Source organism: Stegostoma tigrinum, chromosome 12, assembly GCF_030684315.1.
Source record: "Stegostoma tigrinum isolate sSteTig4 chromosome 12, sSteTig4.hap1, whole genome shotgun sequence".
NCBI lineage: Eukaryota > Metazoa > Chordata > Chondrichthyes > Orectolobiformes > Stegostomatidae > Stegostoma > Stegostoma tigrinum.
This window is the reverse complement of record NC_081365.1, coordinates 70,599,915-70,626,703: the sequence shown is the minus strand read 5'-3', so window position 1 is coordinate 70,626,703 and position 26,789 is coordinate 70,599,915. Positions and strand designations below refer to the sequence as shown.

Here is a 26,789-nt window from a genome sequence, read left to right as displayed (position 1 = left end):
TAAGTATGAAGTTTAATCTCCCCAGTTCTGTACAGCTGCAGTCACTGGCAGACCCCGCTTGATCTGGAATAGCACGCACAGTGCTGGATATTTACAATGCTCCCAGTTAGTGGTCTGACTAGATAACCCAGATCATAGAATAAAATCTAGCTTGACAGATTATTTTTTCTTTGTAATGTGCTAGTCTTTGTTGAAATATAGTTCGAGCACAAGTCTGTTGACTTGACTTTAACAATTAAACAGAAGTTTATTACACAAAAAATGACAAACTAAATTGTCTAAATATAATGTTTATAAGATTTCAAAACACAGAGCAAAACAAAACCCTATCTACTGCCCACCACTGTTGCTTTAGTGAATCAAAATTGAGAAATCCACCCCATCTCATCTGTAGGTATGATTTAACAGCTTATCCTCATTTCTGTGACTTCATGACCTATGAAGTCTTTTCCCTGGACCACTTTCTCAACTGTAAGCTTAATCATTTTCATCTTGTACTAATGTGCAGAGTTCTAACACTGCAGTTAGAACATTTAAAAGGCATCTGGATAGGTGTGTTTATGCTGTTTGACTCTACGCTGATCTATAAGTCTCTCAAACTACACTCTTTTTCACTGAGGTAACTTATTTCCTTCTCTGCTATGAAAGTAATTTTCCACAAGAAACTATACTTGCATTTGACTTCAGTTCAAACTGAACCAAAAGCTTTTCAAATAAATCTTTAAAAATGCTCATACTATATTCTACTAAAGCTAATGGCTTAATGTTTTATCTATCCTGGTCTAACCCTGCAGCATAAACAAATTTCCATTAGCACTCCAGGAGGCTTGCAGCCACTTGTTGTCTAACACTAGTTTTAAATCATTGTTCCTGATTGAGTGTGTTATAAACTGTGGCTGATGCAAGCAATTTCCTGACTAAATATCACAACTAAATCCAATAGTGGTATGTGTGTTCAATAACATGGTCACCTTCTATTGGTGAGGCATCCCTGGGAGGAGGGTAACTTCTCCAGGTTTACTTACACCAGTGTTGAGTTCTTTTATTTAAAAAAAAATGCATGAGAAGCAAGTTATAGGGCTGAAACCATCTAGAGATATAATACTCCAGGGCATTAATGTTATCTAATGGATCTAGGTATGCAAGCAACATTATGAATCTTGCAAATGTGTTAACCAGAATTCTGATTGTACTTCCCCACAGCTCTGGGATATGACTCCTGTGGTGTCATGACGTGCTGTTGCTGATCTTATAAAGGGATTCTGTCAAACAGGCTAGTCTACACATGGAGGATCAGTCTGCTGTGGTCATGCAGTGTGATCACATAAATGAGGAACAAAGGAATTTTACATTTTCAAAGCAACCTTCCAAACACTGAACAGTTTATGATGAGCCTAAAGTGCAATGATTCCAGGAAAAAATAATTTGGCTGTGAAGAATGAAGTACAGTTTTCCAAAGGGTAGTTTGTGCAGTTGAGGCATTTGTGTAATTTTGCTGGAATTTGTTTGATGGAGTGGAACAATTTTTGTGAACTGTTTCCTTAAATGCATTGTTAAATTCTGTCTGTTCATGTTTCTGTTTTATATTTCCATTTTATTTGTTACTCACTTGACAACCAAACTTCATCTTTGAGGACACACCCTGTCTTGGTCATGTTCTTAATAATTGCATTGCTTTGCAGGTTTACTTAAAATCATTTCTCATTGTGAATGAGAAATAATTTAGACTGATAATTTGGGTCTTTTTTTTTCCCCACAGCAGAAGAAGACACATTTCTGAAAACAGAATTGTGGTGAAGGAAGTGATGTATGTTAATTGTCTGGATATTCATTTTCTATATCTCAAACAGTGCAAATTCCATACTGAAAACATTCCAAGTTTTCTTCAGTGATGTTAAACAGTTAATCCAAGATCTTAGGTGTGCAGAAGTAAATTATGAGAAAGCCAGTTTTTTTTCACGTAAGGTGTAAATGATTAGTAAATACAAGTATAGCTCACGGAATGTTTAATGGAACTCTGATTAGTCAAACAAACAGTAGTTCCAAACAAATCAACACAGCACACACTCAGCAATGTTAACTACAGCTGACTCACTCTTGTTTTCAAGACTGTTTTAACTAGAATATGATTTTGATACTCAAAAAACCAAAAAATATCCCTTATCTCTGATTTTGTACTCTGTTATTACTTCCTTTCTTTATCTCATTGCCTCCTTCAAAAGGAGGAGAGGCAATAATTGAGGAACAGTGAGCACTTTTTACAGCTATGCTACTCGCTTTCTCGATCAATGCATTCTTTCTTTTGGCTTCTGCTTTTCTTTACAGTATACTGATGATTAAGTGAATTGATCAAACCCATTTTGATCACAATGGGTGCCATGGTCTGCTGATCTGGCTGAACCCACTGTGAAGATGAGGGTTACAGTCATATGACACATCCTATGATCCAACTAGACCTAGTCTGATCAGTAATAGATGTATTTTAATGACCAACATGGAATTTGAATCTTCTGGCTGTTAGTTAAAATGGACTTCTGTTTTATTCCTTATCTTTTCAAATCATAGTACATTCCTTATTTCAGAAATTATAATGGAAATTTTAACTACTTTCCTTTTAGTTTCTCATTTGACTTCCACCATCTCATTTCAATATTTTTGTAATTCTTGGTGCTGACCCAGATGTTGGATGTCTCAATTGTTTTTGATGTAGCATGTGAGCCAATGTAGGGATTCTTGCCTCCAATTCCAAGTCATAGGCATTTGAACACACACAAGTAAGCGGTGCAGCTGGTTCATCCACATTGAAGCTGTTGATTCCATTCCTATTCTCTTGGTTTATTCTTCAATTCTGCATTTTGTTCTTGGTTCACTTTTTTGTGGTATATTTACAAAGGTAAGTATGATCAGCCAGTCTTGATTGCAGATATTCTTGTCAAATGGAATGAGCTGACTCCTGTCTGAGGCAGTTTTGCAAAATGGGTGGAGTTGGGATGGACATATTGAAGAATAAAAGACTTGCATTATATTAGTGCCTTTTATATGCTCAATGTCCCATTGTGATTCACAACTGAATTAGTTTGGAAGTTAGTTGTTATATTGACACAAATGGCAGATGGTTTGCATGCAATATCAATAACAACTATTTTGCAATGATAGACCCTGTATAAGGGGCTGGATCGCTTGGATTGGCTAGGCCATCGTTGCTTATTGTCATTTTTGCCATCTTTTGCCATTTATATTTTTGAATCTTTAGAAAACATCATGTCTATGCTTGGTAGTCTTCATAAATTTATGTACTATGCACATTAAAGGAAAACGGTTTTACTCAAATGCTTGCAATTAATCTTCATTCCATCTGCTGTGCTTTATAATCAATATGAGGCAAGAAGATTGCGTTAAAGCACTAAGTAACCAGTAATAACCAAGTTAAAGCACACCATTTTGTGCAGCACAACATTATAGGCAAATGTAAATGAAAATAGGAGCAGGCTATTTATCCTCTTTAACCCGTTCTGCTTCCTTGGTGCACTCACATGATAAAAGCTGCATTTAATGCTCAGTATCCACGACTGCTGGGGACACTGTCTTGGTAATGAGCTCCGGTTTTGTACTAGTCTTCTCATGAAAAAGGGGTAGTTTTCCTCATTCTTCCTTTTCTCTCATTCAATGTAGATTCTCTTGTTTCTGCCCTATTGCATATTTTTAACACTAAGCACTCTGTTAGCGTCTGATACCATACTGTCTTGTACTAAGAGGCAGCGAGACTAAATTAAGGAGCATTTTTTTAAATCCAATCAGGATTTTGATTGGAATCTTGTCTGGTCTCTGTGAATCTAATTATCTTTAAACCAGGGAACCTGGCCATGTTCCAAGTTCGTTTTTGCTTCAGTCTCTTGTACAATGAGTGCATTTTGCAGGTGATTGACGTGATGAATCATGGTGTGCTAATCAGAATGTAAGGCATTTTTGTGATGAAACTTTTCATGTCGGAGCTTGGTGCCCAAAAAAGGTCTGTCTTGAGAATTCCAACCCTTCCAGCATTTTGTCAAAATTTGATAAGTTAGGCTGGCAAATAAAACCCACTTATTGTTCATGAGTCACCAGAGGTGAGGGAAATTCTGGCATTACAACACTGCCAACCAAACTAGATTCCAGATTTCCACACTCTGCTCATTGCAAGGTGATATTTGAAAGCATTTCACAATGTCTTGGCTCTAAAGGACATGAGAGAGAAGAGCAGTAATAGATCTCATGGCTTCTGTAAAGCCTTTTCCATACAACACGAGCATGGCTAATATGACTCAAATGCACTTTCCTGTTTATTACCAACATCCTCTGATTCCAAGAGCTCAAAAGTCTATCTACCTCAGCTTTGAGTATGTTCAACAATGGAGCATTAGCAAACTTTTTGTGTGAAAATAAGAATCTCCAAGCATCAAAATCCTTAGAAGAAATGTCTTCTCTCAATGCAAAATATATGACCCCTTTTCCTCGACTCCTATGCCAGTGCTCTAGATTCTTGAACCATAGGGAACAACTTCTCAGTGCCTATTCAACCAAGCTTCTTCATAATTTTGGATGTTTCGATAAAATCATCTCTCTCATTCGTTTGAATTCGAGAGAGTGTAGACAATTTCCTCAACCTTTCATCGTAGGACAATATTCATCCCAGGAATTGATGATGCAGCTTCTCTGTTCAGCTTCCAAGACAAGTACATTTGGGAAAGGATTAGCTGCTCTAGCTGAGGGCTTGAGTAAAGCTGCTTCTTTACAAGAGTCATAATGGATATTGGAGAATATCTGTCTGAAAGATGGCTCAGAGATTTGCTTCCTTCAATATTTGTATACAAAAAGCAGTTGTTTTGCTACAGCATGTTGTAATTTTCCCAAAATTTTATTTCAGCATTGCTGTTACTTTTGGTGATTGCCTAGATGCTATTTCTACCCAAAGGCAACTTGTCATTTATAAAAGAAAAGTTAATTATTTACTTAACGAGACAAATTTTCAGGGCCTAGGACAAAAATTTAAGGAGCCTCAGATGTTTGTTGGCTGTTGAGCAGGATTTGGGATAAAGGTATTGCCATCTTAATTACTAAATTATCCCATAACTGGGGCAAATGGTACTAGCTTTGATGTTTAGATTGTGTTTGTTTGTTTATACAAGTCTACAAATGGCACAGTTTGTGCCATAGTGATAATGCCCCTACTGGGGATTTCAAGATCCACATGTGTCAGATATGTCACAATATGTCTGAACAGGTTGATTAAAATAACTACAAACGGCACAACTAAGGGCTGTTGTGGTGCAGTGGTAGTGTCCCTCCCTCTGGGCCAGTGGGAATGGTTTAAGTCCCACCTGCTCCAAAACTCTCAACAGATTGATCAGAAAATCTCTACAAGTAGTGCAGTTATTTTATTATGCGTATCTTTCTGTTAAAGGTCAGGTTTGGATACAAGATTAGTTTTGAAATTTTTCATGGCTTTTTGGTTTATACATGCTGTTGTATGTGAAAAATAGTTTCCTGGAATCATGTACATAATGTAAAGTGCAGAGCAGAATCATTCTGGGCACATTTACTGCACTCTAAAGTTCAATATTATATGAATTTTAAATGAGGAATTCATTCTCAGTATGAACTGTGTAGCAATTATGGACCACTGAATTAATATAGATTTCCCAGGAATACACTTTGAGAATGGCATAAGCTTGTTTTGTCGTGTGCAGTAAACATTGAATGAACCCAAGGTGTAAAAACAAACACATCTTCAGAGATTTGTATTCTGTGATGGGTTTTTTACAAACAAAACCTGTCTCTTTCTCAACCAGTCCTATTTAGTCTGAACAGATTCAGTGGAGCAAACTGAACCTGACTATTTGCAAATATCTGGTCATTTTGGTTTACACCGGTGCATTAAGAAGTTTACTTGATGGAACAATTTGAGTTATTTGTTATATTAAGCTTGTGTACACTTTTCAATGTGTAATGTATGATAGGAATTGTATCCCGATGTACTGTGGCAGCATGCCCCTGTAAATAGTAATCCGCCTAGGGTTGGGTTGGGTTGGGTTGGAGGCTGATGGAGTTCAGAAGCCGTGAGCTATCTAGACAATCAATATTCCTATTGGCCTATATTGTGCAACCTCAAAATAATGTGCAAAATGCTGCAGAGACTAGAAATCAAACTTAATAGATCAAAAAAATGCTGGCAAACACATAGTTCTATTGACCTGAAATATTCTTTCACCAGTTTTCTTACAAACTGAGAGATCTGAGATTTCCCAGCTTTGTCGTCAATTTCTGTAGCACACTAATACAATGGGTCAAATGATATTGGTTTTATGACTGAACAAACTAGAGTTATAACTGTACACTGAAGTTGTTTACTCATTTGATACAAAGCTGGAGTTATGAGCAGTCAGACAATCTCATTACTGCTTGGTGAGAGCAACAATGTTGAGGCTGTCCACATTCTGTTCATCTCATGGTTTTGTTAAATGTGCACAGTTCTTTAGTACAGTGAACAGTTGCACTCTGTGCTGCATTGTGAACAGTACATTGGTCTTGGGTAGTCAAATGTCAGAATTGTGATCTTCAGCTGGTAATGTTGTATTGTCTTCCTAATTCATGTGTGCGCGCCACCTTGCTGCTTTATTTCCCGGCACTTCTATTTGGCGTTCCATAACAGTGTTCTTCTCCTGGACAGCCAGAACAGGCAGAAAATGGACATCAAGTGGTCTTTAACCGTAATGTCTTCCACTTGCAGTAATTCAGTTTTACACTCTTTGTCTGTTATTGTATTCTGTGGAACCACATTTTCAGATGCCTTTCCTGACAATGTGAAAAGGCAGCAACTGCAGGAAACTTTTAATGGTAGAAAGCTGTATGTAGCTATTAAAAAAAAACCCAAGTTTTATTCACTTACGATTTATATTGCAAATATGATGTTTGTATGATTTGAAATAAAAACACACAACAGCATGATCAGTCTCAGCGAATGGGCCACATCAACTCTCTTCCTTTACCATTTTTTGCACTGGGACATTAATTTTTTGTGTCAAGTCTGAAGTCATCAGTCGCAAATGGTCTAACACATTTATACCATTTATTTATATCCATTTTACAGTTTTTGATTTTGATTTTCAGACTATGGTACGTAAGGAACAGGAGGAGCTGATTAGTACCTCCTCTCTATTTCTCTTGGTACCCTTTTTTGTTGAAGAAAGGTATTGCCTGATTCTGCTGCCCGAGCTCTTAGGTTGGGATTATGACTCTTTATTCTTGATTTCCTTCCCCCACCCCCTCAATCTAAGTAGTTTCCTCTTTGTCTCTATTCTACTGATTCCATTAATCGCTTTAATCAAATTCTACCTGATCATCCTTCAGTTTTCTGCAGTTGCATGGACTTGGTTTGTCTATACTGTTTAACCATGTAGGCCCTCGTGTTCTCGTAACTTTGTACAGTTATCTACATTCATCAGCTCTTTGTTCTCTTCAAAAGTAGATCCCAGGAAAGCAAATGAGAGAAATACTTGTGCATCTCCTTCCTGTCTCCACCCTCCCACGTAAACCTGTTCGTTGTAGAGCTCATAACTTTTTAAAGGTCGAGCCAGCAACATTTTGAAGCCAGTCAGACAGCGTCCAAGGAGCAGGGGAAGTCAATGTTTCGAGCCGAAATCCTTCATCACGTTGATTTTTCCTGCTCCTCAGACGTTGTCTGAGTGACTGTGCTTTTCCAGCTCCATATTTATTGACTATAGCTTCCACCATCATCAGTCCTTACTGTTTTCAAGAAACTTGTAAGCTTCTGTTTAAGAAATAATTATTTTATAATATGACCAAATATCACAGTGTAAAGTCCATCTTCTCCAAAATGGAGCAGTATTCTTGTGCATTAGTTTCCATTAGTGCTTGTAGTAGTGACCTATTTAACCTCTGGTTTCTTAATCATGAAAACACAGCTATACGTTTTACAGCTTCCACAACAATGAAGAGTACTATTCTCAGAGGCAAAGGAACCTTTAAGAATTTTCTCTTTCTCATGCTCTCGCAGTGCTGTCCAGAGGTAATCTGCTCACAGGCTTTTCTCTACATGTACTACTCTATTAAAAGCGTATTTCACTAGAAACACTGAATAACGTCAGCTTAAGCACAAAATAAGTAGCAAGAAGGATACAACTGTTCGCAATGAATGAATTCACTGAGAAATAATGCTCTGACTTCCAGTTATTGAAAATGCAATTCCCTTTAGCAGTTCTCTTTTGTATCTGTCTTTTCATAGACTTGGTAGTCGGACATGCTTGAAGCATTTCAGGTAGATATATTTCCTAACCCAGCTGACTTGAAGAAAAGCTGATGGAAATGTTAAAACTAAATTCCAGAAGAGGAAAAATTTTAAAGGCAAATTAAGAACCACTAAGCTTGAAGTCAAAACAATCCAAATGCAATTATTATGTTTGAATATGCAGCGAAAATTTCAGTGAGTCTTTGGCCTACTGTGCAGTTTGTCACAATTATTTGACTTGTGTAGTTTTTTGTGTACATTATTGACTTTTGTGAAACAAGAGCTATTTAAATAAAGGAAGACCGTCCAGTTTGATTCTTTACTTTCCCATTCTCTTACTACCCCTTTCCCCCCAGCCTCCAATCTGGTTTCCAGAGATGATAGCTGCTCAGACCTGAACAGGGCCTTCATTAAATGAACGGACCAGCACCCTGCCTATTTTTGCCTTTTACTTGAATCATTCCTGACTGAGCAGAAAGCTGTCCCAAAATCAGTTTCTGCAAGGCAACTATCTTAGGTTGAGTGGAGTTGGGGTGAATGTTGTGTTTAGCAGTACACAATATCAACCTAATATCCTAGTCAAGTACAACATTTTTTTCACCCCTCTCTAACAGTAAAACATCCTGACATCTACCCAGTTCCTCTTTAGATGGGAGCTGTAAGCTAGACATGTTCTAGCAGTGAGAATCTGATCCACACAAGCAGCCTACAAATCAAGTTCCAAGTATGCATACAATTAATAATGTTCATCTTAGCAACAGGAACAATTGAATACTATAATTGAACATTCAACTAAGTTAGGAAGTACCAGACCCCAGGTTAAAAAAAAATTGAGTTTGTTTAAGTTATAACTTGAATTGAGGCTGTAGAAATCTATGGTACTGTAATATGTTAATGTGACCAAATCTAACTACGAAGTATTGGTACAACTGCAAAGGGAGGAATCTCAGAAGCATGAATGAAGTTTAATGAGATTGCTGCTAATATTTCAATACACCAAACCAGTGCCGTGCTACAAAATGATCTTTTTCTTACTGGAACAACAATTACATTGCTATCAAAGTAAAAGTGTGTGCATGCTGGCGGTCTGCAATAAAAACAGGGAAAGTGGAAGTACACCAGCTCTAGTAGCATTGGAGCCGATCCTTCAAGCTGATGACTTTTCATCAAAACTGAATATTTCTGGTATTTTCTGTTTTTCTTTAATCTTGTGCTGATAATGTGTTAAATTTTTCTGAAAGTATTCAGTGTAACCCAGCTTTTATTGTACCTCCACTTTGGTTTCACCATTAACACAAACCAGTTCAGTTTGGAATTTTAATGTCATTGATGTGTCTAAATTGTTACTGTATAAATGTATTGTCAATCAAAATAAATGTGTTTGAGATTTGCTAGATTTGTCCTAACCTTGCACGTTGTACTTTAACATTCTTTTATGGTGCACTTTCCTTCATTTATTCTTGGTGTGGCGACAGCATTTGACACACCTCTAGTGCCTTGCCTCATTGTCCCATTTTCTAAGAGTTGCTTGGTTCTTAGTAACTTCTTTGTCTTTTCCTACACACTCATATCCATAATCTGTAAAAGAATTGTAATCTAGCCTGCTGCAGTCTAACATACTGATAACTTCACCTGCAGATTCCACATTTCTGTCTCCTCCACTTTCCCTCGCGCTACTGTCTCTCATCCCAGTCCTCAATCTTGAGCCAGGTCATGACTTCTTTGAACCTAAGTAAGGTCAGTACCGTCATATTCAGCTTCCACCTCAAACTCTGCTCCTTAACTGAACCCTCTCAATGCTGGAATCCTTCTTAACCCCTGAGCACAGTCTTAACTTCACCCTGACCATTGTTGCCAAAGTGGAAACAAGGTCCTTTTTCTAACTTTGCATTTGTCCCTCTATATCCACAACCATTTCTTTCATGATTGTGACTTGGATATTCCAATAGCTGCTCAGGCCACGCAACCTTTTCCATTCCCTGTACAAACTTCTGTTTCCCAAGTGCAGGTCTTGCTGACCGAACACCTACATGGGCCCTGATTATCACTGGCTTCCTGCAGATGGCTGACAAATAGATGACAAAACCATAAACGAAGGGCCAGATATTTGTGCATTAGGCTGGTCAAATCTCTTGGCTGTGGGGGTTTGCACACAATGACAAAGGTGGTCTCTCACTATTAATTATATTTTGAAATAGTTGTCAAAAGATATTTGAATGCATCAACATTCAAAAATCATACAGGAAAAACAGCACTTGCATATGGAAAGAGGTACAGGTCTGTTGAATATCCTCTTAATCACACTAGGAGCAGTCCTCCTGAAACAAACATTAAATATTTGGCATTATATTTTCATGGTGAAATCATTCAAAACATTTTAATAGTTTCTTAAAGACGACAACAGATCTGGACAAAATATATACTGACAGATTTCTTAAATAAATATGAACTGAAATGTGGAGAATCTGGTAATAAATCCTCAGCCCCTCCCACATTTGACTACATGCATACCCACCCAAACCCATGACATTGCCCGTCCAGAATTGTGCGCGTTTCCAGATGAATGAACATGTGCAGTTATGGGTATCGGCAGGCACTTGCCATGCAGTACCGTACTTTTGCATCGACTGAGACACCATCAGAAACAGAGGTTGGTTAGTGCTAGTATTTACTAAACTCTTGGGACTTTTGGCAATGATGGGCTTCCACCACCATCTAAAGCCTTCAATCTCAGTGAGAATGGAGTCAGCAACCAAGAGAAGAACACCAGAGCCTAAGGCAAGGAAACAAAAAAAGAGGGGTAAGGTGGGAACAGATTTGATCAGTAAATCCAGAGAACACAGGTTCATAAATCTGGAACGTTAAAGCTAATGTCTTTAATTGTATTCATGAAACTATCGTGAAAACCCATCCAGGTTAGTCATATTCTTTAGGGAAGGATATCTACTGTTCTGGTCTGTATGTGATTCCAGACCCACAGCAATGTGGATTACCATTAAATACCCTTTGAAAATGGCTGAGCAAGCCACTCGATTCAACGGCAATTAGGTATGGTGACAAATGCTGGCCTTACCAGCAATATCCAAGCCCCAAAATGAACAGGAAGGGAGTAAGGCCCCAGGGAGAGATGATGCCTGCGACAGAGGCAAGGCTGGAAGGGAGCAATGTTGGAGACTGATGGCTAAAGCAAAGGCAGAGGTCATGAAAGAACGTAGTCGACAGAAGAGGACATCTGTGACAAACAATGCAAGTGAAGCTGGCCATGTTAAATGGATTTTTTTTGTCACTGTTAATGACTTTGAAGCATAACAATGTTAAAGGGGAGACTTTATTTCTATGGTGTGTCCAAGTGAAGGAAGTTGAAAGGAAGCACGGGGAGAAGCAGAAAAGGAAAACGGAGGTAAATAACTAAAAAGGTCAAAAATAAATCACCAGCACTCAGCTGAGAGTGCTGCAAGGATGAAATATTGTTCCTGACGGCACTGACCTATGGCTGGATGTTAAAAGATGGGAAGGTGGGAGAGCAGCTGGAGATAGACAGATGCCAAAAAAGTGATCACTCCATCTGTGTGGCGTCATCTCATTGTGGAGGAGATTGATCAATCAATAGTGAAAACGATAGGTTAGACAGCGACGCAGAAACAGTATCACCGCAGTAACTTTTCAAAGAGTTACATTTGCCTTTACCCCAGTAATGTCACCCGCTGCCAGGTTTATGCTTCATTGCTATTTCCGCCAAGCTATTCATCAGTTTCTCTTCCTCAGCAGCTGTTGCTCTTGTCTGGGCCAGCAGAAGATGGGTTGACACAGGCTTCCTGTCTGTTTAAGGGGAAAACAATAGAGATACTGAACACAGCAGTTTGAAACAAAGATAAACACTTCATAGTGCACCACGAGAAAATTTTAAATCAGATGAAGTGCCTGCACTAGAGATGCCACTTTAGAGCACTTTAAAAGCTGAGAAGAAAGATGTGCACAATTTTTAAAACATCAATTATCTTAAACAGAAATGTGGATAGATGTTTTCTCCCTAGCCTGCTAGCTTTGATCTCATGGTCCCAAAGCTCACCAGCACTGGGATTTTCCATATTTCCCATCGAGACCTACTGAAGGAGGAGTCGTGGCAGATCGATAATATTACTCGGTCATCCAAGGAGACTCGGGCTAGTGTTCTGGGAACATGGGGCAGCATTCCCTCGACTTTTCTTTCCAGCTGTGTGAGTCTCTATGATCCATGCACGGCAGCGATGTCCAGAACCAGAAATTAATATTGTGATTGGCATTCCGATGCCAACTGCTGTCTGGCGAATATTGGAATGGCTGCACACACACTGTTGGGAAGCTTCAAGGGAACATTGGAAATGGGATCAAATCCGAGCAGACGGTGAAATCTGAATTCAATTCATAAATCTTAAGTCTAATGATTACCGTGAAACCACTGCTGATTGTCCTAAAATCCTGGACAGTTCCTTTTGAGAGGAAGTTTAAATAATCCCAAAATCAAACGGATCAAAGCTTCACCCTGCAGTCTTGAGTGCAAAAAGCAGGTCAAATCAAACCCAGCCAATCGCAGTCCTTTCTCATTACTCTCGCTCATCAGCAAAGTGACAGGAAGGGCTAAGCAGTCAACAGGTCTGTCAAACTGATCTTTCTAGACTTCAGTGAGGTGTTGACAAGGTTTCCCATGGTGGACTCGTTAGCAAGGCTAGATTACACAGAATAGAGGGAGAATGAGCTGTTGGTACAGAACTGGCTCCGAGGTAGAAGTTGGAAGGCAGTCTTAGAGGGTTACTTTTCAGACTGGAAGTCTGTGAGCAGCGCTGTGCCACAAGGGTTGGTGCTGAGTCCACTGCTTTTCATAGTTTATATAAATGATTTAGGTGTGAACATAGGAGGTATGGTTAGCAAGTTTGCAGATGACACCAAAATTGGAGATGTAGCAGACAGCGAAGAAGATTAACTCAGAGTATAATGGGACCTTGATCAGATGGGCCATTGGGCCAAGGAGTGACAGAGAGAATTTAATTTAGATGAACAGGGGGTGCTGCATTTTGGAAAGGCAAACCAGGGCAGGACTCATACACTTAACGGTAAGGTCCTGGGGAGTGCTGCTGGAGTACAAGTTCACAGTTCCTCGAAAGTGGAGTCGCAGGTTGATAGGATAGTGAAGAAGACATTTGGTACAGTTACATGTATTGGTCAGTGCATTGAGTACAGGAGTTGGGAGGTCATGCTGCCACTTTTGGAATACTGTGTGCAATTCTGGTCTCCCTGCCGTACGAAGGATGTCGTGAAATTTGAAAGGATCCAGAAAAGATTTACAAGATGTTGGCAGGATGGAGGGTTCGAGCTATAGGAAGAGGCCGAATAGGTTGGGGCTATTTTCCCTGGTGCATAGGAGGCTGAGGGGTGACCATATAGAGGCTTATAAAAACATGATGGGCATGGATAGGGGAAATAGACAAGGTCCTTTCCCCGCAATGGGGGAGTCCAAAGCCAGGGGGCATAGGTTCAAGGTGAGCGGGGAATAGATTTAAAAGAGACCTAAGGAGTAACTTTTTCACACAAAGGGTGGTGCGTGTTTGGAATGAGCTGCCAGAGGAAGTGGTGGGGGCTGGTACAATTACAACATTTAAAAGGCGTCTGGATGGGTCTATGAACAGGAGGGGTTTAGAGGGAAATGGGCCAAATGCTGACATTCCAGAGGTGATGTGAGAGTGACTGCCCTCGATATCAAGGCCACATTTGACCAAGTAGGCCTATTAAAACTTGAATCAAGGGGAAGTGGGTGGATCATCCAATTGGTTGAGCTGTACCTGGCACATGGGAAGATGGTCGTGGTTGCTGGAGAGCTCCAGGACTTCTCTGCAGGAGATCCTCAGGGTAGTGTCCTAGGCCCAACCATCTTCAACTACTTCATCACTGACCTTCCCTCCATCATAAGGATGTTCGCTGATGCTTGTACAATGTTCAGCACCATTTGTGACTCCTTGGTTACTGAAAGAACCCATGTTCAAATGCAGCAAAGTCTGGGCCATATCCAGGCTTGGGCTGACAAGTGGCAAGTAACATCTGCACCACACAACTGCCAGACAAGGATCATTCCCAACTAGAGCAGTTAACTATTGCCCGATGTTCAATGCTATCACCATCACTGAATCCCCCACTATGAACATCCCAGAGGGATTAACATTGTCTAGAAATGGAACAGGAACAGACATATGAATACTGTGCCTAAAAACAGCAGATCAAAGACAAGGAATTCCACAGCAAGTCACTCAGCTGCTGTCTCTTAGATACCGGGCCACCATCTAAAAGTACTCCCCATTTGCCTGGATGCGTTCAGTTCGGAGAAGCTGAACACCACCTGGGACAAAGCGCCTCACTCAACTGGCATTCCATTCACGATTGTCAGCACTGACTCTCTCAGCACCGACACTCAGTAGCAGCAGTGCATAGTATCCACAAGATGCACCACAGAAACTCCCTCAGATCCCTGCAAGAGCACCTTCCGAACCCACAACTACTTCCATCCAGAAGGACAAGGGCAGAAGATGCATGGGAACAGCTCCACCTGCAAATGCCCCTCCAAGTGACCCACCATCCCGACTTGGAAATATATCGCCACTTCTGTCGCTGGGTCAGAATCCTGGAACTTGCTCCTTTACAGGATTTCTAGCATTCCCCACACCTCAAGGACTACAGCGGTAGAAGAAGGCCACTCACCATCACCTTAAGAGCAGTAATGGATGGGTGATAAAAGCCGGTTGCACTCAAACTGTGGAACAAATGCATTGGGGAGAAAAGATTAAAGAGGTAGATTGCTCGAATTTATTCACAGCTCCCTGAACATTGTATCGAGTAATTTCCAGGATGGCAGAAGGCTCTCCAGAGGATTGATCATTTCGTCTGAACCGCACTGCAGACTGAAAGCTGCATGTTTCATACTGCAAAGTAGGAATAGCTGGGTAAAATGCTTCTCGAGACAGTTTTGGGTGGATTGAATTCATGCCCGTCGCCCTTACCTTGGAAATAGAGGCCACTAGGTTGCTGTGCTGCTACATTGGAAATAGCAAGCCAAACCAATGTATCTGCACCTTGAGATGGGGTCCTCAGCCGGTTCTTCATCTTCGTGTGGAAATCCGGCATGGAAGATCTCACGGCTGGCAAGAGAAAGGAGTATTTCATTTATTCTGAAATCAAATCTACTGAGATTTAAACTCAAGCCGCGATGTCTGTCACATCCAAAATAATTCATGCAGTGAAAAAAAAAACTCATTTAGTCTTTGTGCAAAGCCAGCATCTGGTATCATTTGACATTACCTTCTGTATCAGCCCAGCCTGGGTGCATAGAGGAGAAGTGGATGTTCTTATACATTTTTGCCCATTGCTCTGTCATTACGACTTGTTGCCGCTGGGTTAGAAACAGCAGTTAAACAGCAAGAAAGACTGAATCGAGGACAATATTTAATGTGAACGCCATGACCCTCAAAAGCTATTGTTTGACTCAAAATGCAGAATTAAGCCAGAAATTCAGTGAGGGAGAAAAAGGAAGGCTGTGTGAGATAACCAGACGAGATGTTCATTTAGGACCCAGAATTACTCTGATCTCAGCCAATCAATAATGATGACAGACACACCTTAGCTAATTCTGGCAAAGCAGTTGCTAATTTGGCCTGCGGTTCAATCCAGCCGAGTCAGAAATGGTGAGACTTTCATCAGGTAGTTCAGATATGAATGTAATATGACTGAAGAAAGTCTGCTTAGTGATCAATTACTTGTCCTATTAGAGTGGTTAAGTCAACTCCTCTTTTTTTCCCCATCTTTCTGACGATTTGTAAAACAAGGGTTCCAGACACAGAGTACATGTGGTCCTGAATTTGACTTAGAAGTACTTTATCTTCTTCCTTACTGCATCAAATTCCTGGTTTCCCCTGTATAAGTGGCTCCTAACTCTAATACACAGCTCCAATACTTATACACAGCTCATTTTTTGAGGACAAACCTTATTCTGTGCATAAGCCATGGTCCCATCAAATCTCCCTTTCTCAAACTGCAAATCATCAACGTTCAGCTTCTGGACCAGCATTCCCCCCGAGGATACCGTGATCTGGCAAAGAAGTCAAAATAATCGATTGACGTGCACAAAAATGAAGGCGCGAATATATTGGAGCGGAACAAGAGCACAGCAGATTAAGCCAATTGATTGCGACCAAGAAACTGGCATACAATATCATTGTGGGGGGAGGCGGCGAAATCAAACTGAGCTCACCACTCTGGCATCTTCACATTTTTCTAAGACAGGTATCAAAGCTGTAGTGAGAATGTACGGACCTGAGAAGAGAAGGAGGAACCCGTAACCATTTGCAAATAGCACTAATCCAGTAGATAATTACCTGTAGTTTAGTCATTATTTAATACATTGGTTTTCAAACCATGTTCCTGGATCTTAGAAAATTCACAGGCGGTGGGGGGGCCTATAGTGTCACCAATGCTTTTTCTGAATTCTAGTTTGGGCTTCACCTACTGTAGTCATTCAAGATTTAGCAAATAGTTGCCACATCCTGTCTAATAACACCACTTCTTGTGGCACTGAGAGTTATTGGAAACTTATTTGAAGATTTAAATCGGGCAACACTGCAGTCAACAATTGTGCAGGCTATAAACCTAACACCGAATGGAACTGAATTAGCTTTATTTTCACATTACAGCACAATCTTAGAGAACAGATCCTTACGAACAAATTCTTAAGAAAAAAAAATTAGAAAAGTAAAGAAATAAAACGTCCCGATAACACAACTGTCTGGCCTTATACTCTGTAACACCATCAGTAATGACAGTCGCAACTTCATGTTTGATTTCCAAAATATTTACATGCGGGAGTGGAGGCAGACCTTGTAGGCTGTCCATGTAAGGTTATTACTTTAGGGGCATCGCTCTTTAATTTAGCACCAAATGTCTAGACTTTCTCATACATATATCTCCTTTCTAATGCTGTCCGTCTCATTGGTACTGAAGTGGACCAGGACTAATGGATCCTCCCATTTCCACTGCATTTCTTCCGCCAGCCCAGAGCAGATCTCTTAAACCCTGGAGCATATTCTCAGTCAAAGGTGAACTTGGTTCAGAACATTAATGAGGATCAGTTTAGATGAGGATGGGTATTAGCGAATGACAGAACTTGTTTGTGGAAGTGACCTAAAGGTCCCCTAACAGGAACCACAAAACGTTTCTGAAAATTCATTCATGGAATGTGGGCATCACAGACTGGTCCAGCATTTATTGCCCCGTCCCTAGTTACCTCTTGAGAAGGTGGTGGTGAGCCGTCTTCTAGAACTGTTGCAGTCTTCCTGATGTGGGTTGACCCACAATGCCCACTTGGAGGGAGTTCCAGGATTTTGACCCGGCAACAGTGAACGAACGGTGATATACTTCCAAGTCAGGATGGCAAGTGGATTGGAGGGGAACTTGCAGCTGGTGGTATCCCATGTAGCTGACGCCTTTGTTCTTGTAGGTTGTATGAGTCCTGGGTTTGGAAGTTGCTCTTAAGAACGTGGGGAATTTCTGCAGTGCATCTTGTAGCTAGTTCAAGCTGCTGCAACTGAGTATTGCTGGTGGAAGGACCAGATATCTGTAGATTCAGTACCAATCAAGTGGGCTGCTTTGTCCTGAATCAGGTCAGATTTCGAGAGGGTTGTTCCAGCTGCACACATTCCGATTGATGCACACTCCTGACTTGAGCCTTGTAGCTTTGGGGAGCCAGGAGGTGAATTACTCGCTGTGGTATTCCTACCCTCTGACCTGCTGTTGTAGCCACTGTGCTTGTATGGCTAACTGAGTTCAGTTACTGATCAACCGAAAACATTCAGCGACGGTGAAGCCATTGAATGTGAAGGGGCAATGTTGGGAATGTCAATGCTTGGCATTTGTTGCAGCACAGATGTTCCTCACCACCTGTTGGTCCCAAACCTGGATAACATTCAGATTATATTGGACTTGTAACGTTAACTCTGTTTCTCACTCCATGGGTATTGCCAGACCTGCTCAGTTTCTCCAGGACTCTCTGTTCTAATTGAAGTAAGGATATTATGCTTCAGTTACAGTAGTTTGAAAACTGTGTACAGTTTTAGGCTTCTTATTTAAAGCAAGGAGGGATGTAAATGCATTACAGGCAGTTCACTAGATTAATACCTGGAATAAGTGGGTTCTGTTATGTTGTGCTTGCTTTAACTGGAGTTTAGAAGAAGGGTTGACTGATTGAGGTTCATAACATCCTGAATGGTGTGGAAAAGGTAGACATAGACTGGTCAGTGGGTCCAGAGCTAGGGGACACTGCATTTAAATTGGAGTCGCTTTCTTCGGATAGGAATGAGGAGGAGATTTTCCTTCCCTCACAAGAGGGTTGTACAGCTTTGGAACTCTCTCCCTCAGAAAGCGATGCAGGACGGCCACTGCTTATTTATCAGGTGCAGGTTGATTCCCTTGCCTAACAAAAATCTCAGGTTGCTGGGAACGTCGAGTTGAAAAGCACAAACAGATCGGCCATGATTTCATTTGAAGGGCTGAAGGGCCGAATGGCCTATTTCCACACCCAATTCAGCAAGTGGTGTTGAAAAGTGAAGTAGATTGTCTTCAGGCACTCAGCAGGCCCCCTCCGTCCAAATGTACCTTGAAACTTCTTTGCTGTGATGGTCAAAATACAGTGAAGGAAGGAGTAAACCAAACAAATTCATCAAAAGTAAGAGAGCTTACCTAACGTATTGGTAGCAAAGTTTGTTTCTAATTGATCTGCAGTCAGCTCTCTCTGATTGACCATACACCCCGCATTATTGATCTAGCAAAGATTTTGAAACAAAAATTAATTTGCCTTCCTGATACTCAGACAATTATCAACGTGTTTAACACAAACTCACAGAGTTAAAGGCTAGGTTTCTGTGCAGACTGCAGTCCCAACACAGAAGGGGCTATTTGGCCATTGTATCTGCACTGACCATGATCCATTCCAATATCAATATATTAAGACTTCCACACCAGTTACTACAAATTCCAACTCTACCCTAAAGCTCAGACGCTCAAAGCTACTTGCACTTGCTGGGCAGAATTAGGGATAAGTGCATACCCCTTATTCATTCACCCCTTCAACCCTGCCCCATGATTCAATTAGATCATGACAAATCTGTACCTTGGTTGCAAACTATCCTCAACAGAGAGGCACAGCAGACCAGGCAGCATCAGAGGAGCAGGAAAGTTGACATTTCGAGGCAGGATTCTTCTTCAGAAACTGTGAGGGGGAAGGGAGCTGGGGAATAAAGAGAGAGAGGAGGGGTGGGGCTGAGGAAGGGAGGTGGGATGGTGATAGTGAGTGCAGGGGATTGGTCACTGAGGTGGGAGAGAAGATGGACGGGTCAAGGAGTTGGGGGTTGGATGAGATGTAGGATTGGTCATAGGATGAGGCCGGAGGTAGAGAGATTTTAAAACTGGTGAATTCCATGTTTAGGCCATCGGGCTGTAACCTCCTGAGGAGGAATATGAGATGCTGCTCATCCAGTTTGTGGGTGGTGTCATTATGACACTGGAGGAGGCCCAGGACGGACATGTCACCCAGGGAGTGGGAGGGGGAGTTGAAGTGGTTCATGACCAGAAGGTGGCATTGTTTGTTGCGAACCGAGCACTGATGCTCTACAAAGCAGTCCCTGAGCCTCCGCTTGGTCTCACCAATGTAGAGGAGGCCGCATTGGGAGCAGCAGATGCAAGAGACCGCATTGACAGATGTACAGGTGAACCCCTGTCTGATATGAAAGGTTTGTTTTGAGTCTGGGATGGACATGACGGGGTAGGTATATGGGCAGGTGTGACACTTCCTCTGGGTGTAGGGAAAAGTGACGAGGCGGTAGGGCTATTGGAGAATGTGGAGCGGACAAGGGAGTCGCGGAGACAGCAGTCCCTACTGAAGGCAGATAGGGGTGGGGAGGGAAATATCTCTTCAGTTGTTGGGTGGGATTGGAAGTGGCTGAAATGGCAGAGAATGACATATTGGATGCAGAGGATGGTGGGGTGATATGTGAGGCCAAGAGCGATTCTGTCTTTATTTTTGTTGGTTGGGGGCGGGGGGGGGGGGGGGGGGGGGAGGATGAGTGAGAGCAGAAGTGCGGGAAATGCAAGAGATGCGGCTGAGGGCATTTTTGATTACCGGGGTTGGGGCAGGGAAGAGTGGAGGGGGGGTGGTGAGAGGTGGCGTAGTTACAGTCCTTGAAATAGAGGACACCTGCAACGTTCAGGAGTGGGACACCCCATCCTGGGAACAAGCATGGTGGAGGAATTGGGAGTAGGGGTTCGCATTCTTGCAGGAGGGTGGGTGAGAGGAGGTGTAGTCCAGGTAGCTGTGGGAGTCGGTGGGTTTGAAATAGATGACAGTTTTGAGGCAGTCCGCAGAGATGGAGACAGAGACGCTCAGGATGGAGAGACAGAGGTATTGGAGATGGTCCAGGCGAACTTGAGGTTGGGGTGGAAGGTGTTAGTAAAGTAGATGAACCATTCAAGCTCCTCATGGGAGCACGAGGTGGCGCCGATACAGTCATCAATGTAACAGAGGAAGAGGTGAGGTTTGGGGCCAGCGTAGGTGCGGAAGAGAGACTGTTCCATGTAACCTACAAAGAGGCAGGCATAGCTTGGGCCCATGCGGGTGCCATTGGCCACCCCCTTTGTCTGTGGGGGAGTGAAAGGAGAAGTTGTTATGGGTAGGGACGGGTTCAGTTAAGCAGACAAGGGTGTTGGTGGAGGGGACTGGTTGGGCCGGTAGGAGAGGAAGAATCTGGGGGCTTTAAGGCCATTTGCATGGGGGATACAAGTGTACAGGGATTGGATGTCTATAATGATGATGAGGTGTTGGGGGACAGGGAATTGGAAGTCTTGGAGGAGGTGGAGGGTGTGGGTGGTGTCCCGGGCGTGGGTGAATCTGGGGGCTTTAAGGCCATTTGCATGGGGGATACAAGTGTACAGGGATTGGATGTCTATATGATGATGAGGTGTTGGGGGACAGGGAATTGGAAGTCTTGGAGGAGGTGGAGGGTGTGGGTGGTGTGCCGGGCATGGGTGGGAAGTTCCTGGACCGGGGGAAATAAACAGAGTGAAAGTAAGCAGAGGTGAGTTCCCTGGGGCAGGAGCAGGCAGAGACAATGGGTCAGCTGGGGCAGTCAGGTTTGTAGATTTTGGGAAGGAGATAGAAATAGGTGGTGCGGGGTTGGGGAACGATGAGGTTGGAGGTCACCTGAGGTGATGAGGTTATGAACGGTTTGGGAGACGATGGTTTGGTGACCAGGGGTGGGGTCATGACTGAGAGGGCAGTAGGAGGAGGTGTCAGAGAGTTGGCGCCTGGCCTCGGCTATGTAAAGGTCCATGCGCCATACCACTACTGTGCTCCCCCCCACTTATCTGTGGGTTTGATGCTGATGCTGTCAGGGCTGGAGCAGAGGCTGCATGTTCCGTGGGGGAGAGATTGGAGTAAGTGAGGGGGTGGAGAGCTTGAGGCGATCGATGCCGCGACGGCAGTTGGAAATGAAGAAGTCGAGGGAGTGTAGGAGGCCTTGGGATGGTGACCAGGAAAATGAGATTTGTCAGAGGTGGGAGAAGGGGTCAGCAGAGGGTGGGTTACACTCTCGGTTAAAGAAATAGGAACAGGGGCAGAGGCTGCGGAAGAAGTGCTCAACATCCAAATGTAAATGGAATTCATTGATATGTAGGCAGAGGAGAATGAAGGCGAATACTCAGTGAGCGGGGGGTTCTGGGAAGAAGGTGAATACAGCAGGGCTTGGGGTTGGGACTGGGTGTAGAGCTGGGAGCTAAGTTAGAGCTGGCTGTACGGATGGAGTTAGTGACATCAGCAGCAGCAAAGGCATCCCCACCTCCTTTACCTGACACAACCTGTCCATCTTCTCGCCCACCAATCCACCCTTTCCACCTCAAATGACCAATCCCCACCACTTCCCACCTGCACTCACCTGTCACCATCCCACCTACCTGCCCCAGACCCATCCCTCCTCTATTTATTCCCCAGCTCCCTTCCCCCTCCCCATTTCTGAAAAAGGGTCCCGACCCGAAATGTCAACTTTCCTGCTCCTCTGATGCTGTCTGGCCTGCTGTGTTCCTCCAGCTCCACAGTGTGTTATCTTTGACTCCAGCATCTGCAGTTCTTGCTATCTACATCCCCAATGTACCTCTTTTTGGCTGAGAATGTTCCTTGTGAATCCACAGAATTTTCACGATGGTTTCTACGTACAGATCCATTCAGCTCTAATATATATTTGGCCATTTTACATTCCAACCCCTTGAAGCGCACCCTAACATCTCATCAGCCTTTGACATTATTTTTTCTTTCAGACTTTAATGACTTTTGTGCATGAACTCCGAAATCGCAGTAACCCCCCTGAGCTCCCAGCCACTCACACTTAGAAAGCAGTCAGAGCTTTGGTGTAAAGTGGAAATCTTTGCTTTTTCTTTATGTGGAAACTCTAGCACTGCCATCATTTTATCCATTCAGTTTCTAAATGCCCCTATCGCTATCCCGACTCGACCAGGGTGAGTCGCCATGCCAATTAAATCAGAATTTTATTCAGTGAATCACAAACTTTAAAATAAGCCTTTCCTTAATTGCAGCAATTAATACTGTCTTACCAAGTTGTTGAATTTCTGCACTGTTGAATGTTTTCTGCATAAGCAGTACCAGGAAGATGTCAACCTAGACCAGTGTTCAGAGCTGAAATTGCTCTTGAACAAAGTCCCTTCTCATTTCTCCAGGTATTCTCTGAATGTTTCCATCGCCACAGGCTGTCTGCTTTCTCCAAGGTGAAATCAAACACTTGCAACTCAAAGAAAATGTGATTTTCTTTTACTTTAACGGCAAAAAAAATGCACACTACAACAGAGAAAGCTTTAAAACAAAACTCACCAAAACGTTCAGTTTGTCATTTGATTGCTGGAATGCATCTGCAAACTCCCAGATCATTTTGGGTCTTGACATATCAAGAATGTGGACAAAAACCTCCTTTGACAAAAAAGGAAAGATAAAGTCAAAGACAATGTTGTAATTGAAACTAACTGGCTCCAAATCCAACTGTCTTGTGGTTACAGGGCGTCACGCTCATTACAGTTACACCATACCCACCAGGACCCTAACCCTTCATCTGAGGAACAAGCTTTGATAACAAGCTCTGTTATTTAATAAAGAAAACCCAATACTGGGTATAACATTTCAAATGACATATCATTCTTCTCGAGCGCTCGCTAACTTGCACTGATTCTAGCATCAAATTAAACATTTTCATCCATGTTTTCAAATCAGTCCATGGCCTCGCACCTTCCTATCCCTCAAATCTCCTCCAGGCCTACAACCCTCCATGTTTCTGGCTCCTTACACATTTCTGACTTTTCCCATTCCACTATCGATGGATGTGCATTCAATTGCCAGGCTCTAAGCTCTGGAGTTACTTACTTTAGTCTCTCATCCCTGTTACAAATTTCCACAAAGCTTTCAGCTTTTAGCCAGCTGACCTACTGCCTCCTCATGTGGCTCTGCGTCACATTTTGTGTGATAGCCCTCGCTGTGAAGCGGGATCTTGGGGTATGTCATGCACGAACCCCTAACTGCTGTTCTGCGGTTCCCAGCTTCTCAGGAAACATTCAGGTCTAAAACGGATGCCACTGCACTTACGAACACAACTTCAATTGCCACAGTTTTGTCAGGTGCTAGATAAATGCATGCTGCTCTTGTTGAACAGTGAGGAATCCACCGAAGGGAATACAAGATTAAATGTATCCATTTCCCTGAAGAAAGTTCCACGGCCATAATATTTCACGATATTTATTTTTTAAATTGCGCCACTGAATAATTTAACATAAGCTGTTCTCATCATGAACACAATTTCAAAAAGCTATGAATTGATTTAAATTAAATGAGTCAACATTTACAGTAAAATGTCAGATAATTGTCAGATAAATATGCTCAACATTTGCATGCAAATATTGCACTGTACCATTGCAAGGCTGACAGGTTTACAAATATTGAGAGCTGGTCTGCTTTTAACTTTGAGTGCTGCAGTACAGGTGAAGCTGCTGGGCTGGTACTTGCTCAAGAGAGCCACCAGGTGTGAGTCCATGGTACTGCAACAAGGCAAAACCAAGCAAAGGGACAAAAACAGAAATTGCTGGAAAAGCTTAGCAGGTCTGGCAGCATCCCTGACAGAAAAAAAAATCAGAGTTAACGTTTCACGTCTGGTGACCCTTCTTCAGAACCAAACAAGATTTGGTCCCATCACAGGGTCATACAGTATGGAAACAGACCCTTCAGCCCAACTCGTCCATACCAACCACATTAGACTACATTTCATTTCCACTTTTGGCAAGTTCCAAACTGCATGGGAAAGGAACGTCACTAGAATGGGATGATAATTTGACTTGTCTCACTTTTCATCTAAGTTATGGAGTCTTCAGCCGCCCCAGTTTAATTCCCAGACCTCCATCCTTTAATGCTTTCTCTCACCACTTACAACTCAACTTTCTGAGCACATTTTGTCATGCCTCCTGATCTGTGCCTTAGCAATTGCACTCCCGCCTCTGAATGGCTTCAGTCCCATTCCACAGGCTTCAACACTCAATCCACACAAACACTGCCGTGCAGTAGCAAGGGAGCATGGACCTATCAGAGCATCTCATCTGAAAGACAACAGCTCAGCGATCTTAGAAGGGCATAGAAGCTGTCCCCCATGTCCTGGCTAATATATATCTGTAAAATCAACATCACTAAACCAAACCCTCTAGTCACCATAGTTCATTGTAGATTTTAGGAGACTGCTGGATGCAAATTAGCAACAGGAACTACATTGAAGTAATTTATTGGATGTAAGATACAATTGACCGGTGGGATACTTTGGACAGAAGCATAAAACAATTTTTTTTAATTCAGAGGATGAGGGCAGCATTTATTGCTCAGGGTGCAGTTAAGAGTCTACATATTGTTGACGGCCTGGAGTCACGTGCAGTCCAGATCAGGTAAGGACAGCAATCTCTTTCCCTAGAGGACATTAGTGAAACAGATTGGGTTTTTTTCCTAACAATTAACAATGAAGTCACAATCATCACTAGACCTTTAATTCCAGATTTTGATTGGATTCAAATGCTACTATCTGCTGTGCTGGGATTTGAACCTGGGTGCCCAGAACATTACCTGGGTCTGCGGATTAACAGGTATAATAATACCACTAGGTCATCAGCTCTCCAACAGAGGAATGAATGGGCTTGTATTTTTACAGCACCTTAAGGTGCCCCAAGTCAATTCCTTCTGTACTGTACTTTAGTTGCTGTTAAGTAAGAAAAAACAGGAATCTATTTACATACAATTCCATTGAACAGCAATGAAATGAATGGTCAGTTTTTTTTGGAGGGGGAGGGGATAAAAGTCCTGTCAAGTAGAAATGAAGGAGTTCCATTTTCTATGATTGGGCTTGAATGGACAGAAGGCTGAAATCTGACCACCACTGATCGCCAACATAAAAGCAGATTATCTCCTTGTTTTTCTCATTACTGTATGTGGTCCCTGCATAGACCCCAACTTCCTGGCCCATGGTCTACTTTATAATTGGCTGTGAAGTGCTTTTACTGTCATCAGGTACCAGTTCTTTTCTCATCTCTTAAGAAGGCCCACACTTTCGTTCGAAAATAAAAGCAAAATGCTGCAGGTGTGAGACAGGAAAAGAATGCAGAAAGTGCTAGAGAAACTCAGCAGGTTTGACAGCATCTGTGGACAGAGAAAGAGTTAATGTTTCAAGTCAGATATGACTCCTTGAAGATGATCTCTGCTGAGTCTCTTCAGCACTTTGCTGTTGTCCCGCAAAACCATATTATGGTCCATTGCATGCTAAGCTCAGGGGTAATGGCCTGAGAAGTAGCTAGGTAACCTGTCGTTGGTAACATAGCCGTGATTTCTATTGCTTAATGCCACAAAAGGGAAATGGCCAAAGCGTTTACAGTGATCCAGAAGATGACGGTCAACCCCAGCACTGTCTCAGGACGACTTAGACCAGGCAGCAAATCCTAACCACGCCCACAGCCAAAAGTTAACAAAACGAAAGCAGCCAGCAACACAAAAGAGGCCGCATTCCTCCCAAAACTGTTCAGCAATGATACCTGTACCTCATTATTGGCCTCCTTCACAATCTCAGCTTTGGCCTCTTCAGCTCGCTCTTTGTTTCGACAAACAAGATGGATAACACCACCTGTAGAAACCCAAGGCTTTTATTAAGTGGAATATTCAGCAAAAAAAAGTCCTGGCATTCTAGTATCTCTTCCATCCATGACAATTGAAAAATATGCCTCACAAATGACAATTAATCCCATCTTAACACAGTATCTGTTCGACATCTCTAGCATGTGGCTATACTCACAGCGGGCCACTCATTCCTGCAATCTTACAGTTCACAAGAACTTGCCTTAAACCTGTAAAACTTTGTTTCCA

At 42.3% G+C, this 26,789-nt stretch overlaps 2 protein-coding genes across 8 annotated transcripts in view; one reads left to right on the top strand and one right to left on the bottom strand.

Moving 5' to 3' along the window:
• Window positions 1–9,690, top strand: part of wdfy2 (WD repeat and FYVE domain containing 2) — a 54,600-nt gene extending 44,910 nt beyond the window's left edge. For all 4 annotated transcript variants that reach the window (XM_048541232.2, XM_048541234.2, XM_059650420.1 and 1 more), the window contains one exon: window positions 1,204–9,690. In XM_048541232.2, the coding sequence (XP_048397189.1) occupies window positions 1,204–1,233 (30 nt within the window). In that variant the 3' untranslated portion in view covers window positions 1,234–9,690. The remainder of the gene's footprint in view (window positions 1–1,203) is intronic.
• Window positions 296–26,789, bottom strand: part of dhrs12 (dehydrogenase/reductase (SDR family) member 12) — a 36,143-nt gene continuing 9,649 nt past the window's right edge. The window contains exons 3-11 of one of the 4 annotated variants that reach the window (XM_048541236.2): window positions 26,468–26,550; window positions 23,229–23,324; window positions 19,037–19,118; window positions 16,557–16,618; window positions 16,290–16,394; window positions 15,608–15,698; window positions 15,310–15,447; window positions 11,972–12,103; window positions 297–11,057 (exon numbers count right to left, since the gene is read on the bottom strand). In XM_048541236.2, the coding sequence (XP_048397193.2) occupies window positions 11,982–12,103; window positions 15,310–15,447; window positions 15,608–15,698; window positions 16,290–16,394; window positions 16,557–16,618; window positions 19,037–19,118; window positions 23,229–23,324; window positions 26,468–26,550 (779 nt within the window). In that variant the 3' untranslated portion in view covers window positions 297–11,057; window positions 11,972–11,981. Of the gene's footprint in view, window positions 12,104–15,309; window positions 15,448–15,607; window positions 15,699–16,289; window positions 16,395–16,556; window positions 16,619–19,036; window positions 19,119–23,228; window positions 23,325–26,467; window positions 26,551–26,789 lie in introns of all 4 variants that reach the window. The other 3 variants (XM_048541237.2, XM_048541235.2, XM_048541239.2) reach the window with 3 other exon arrangements.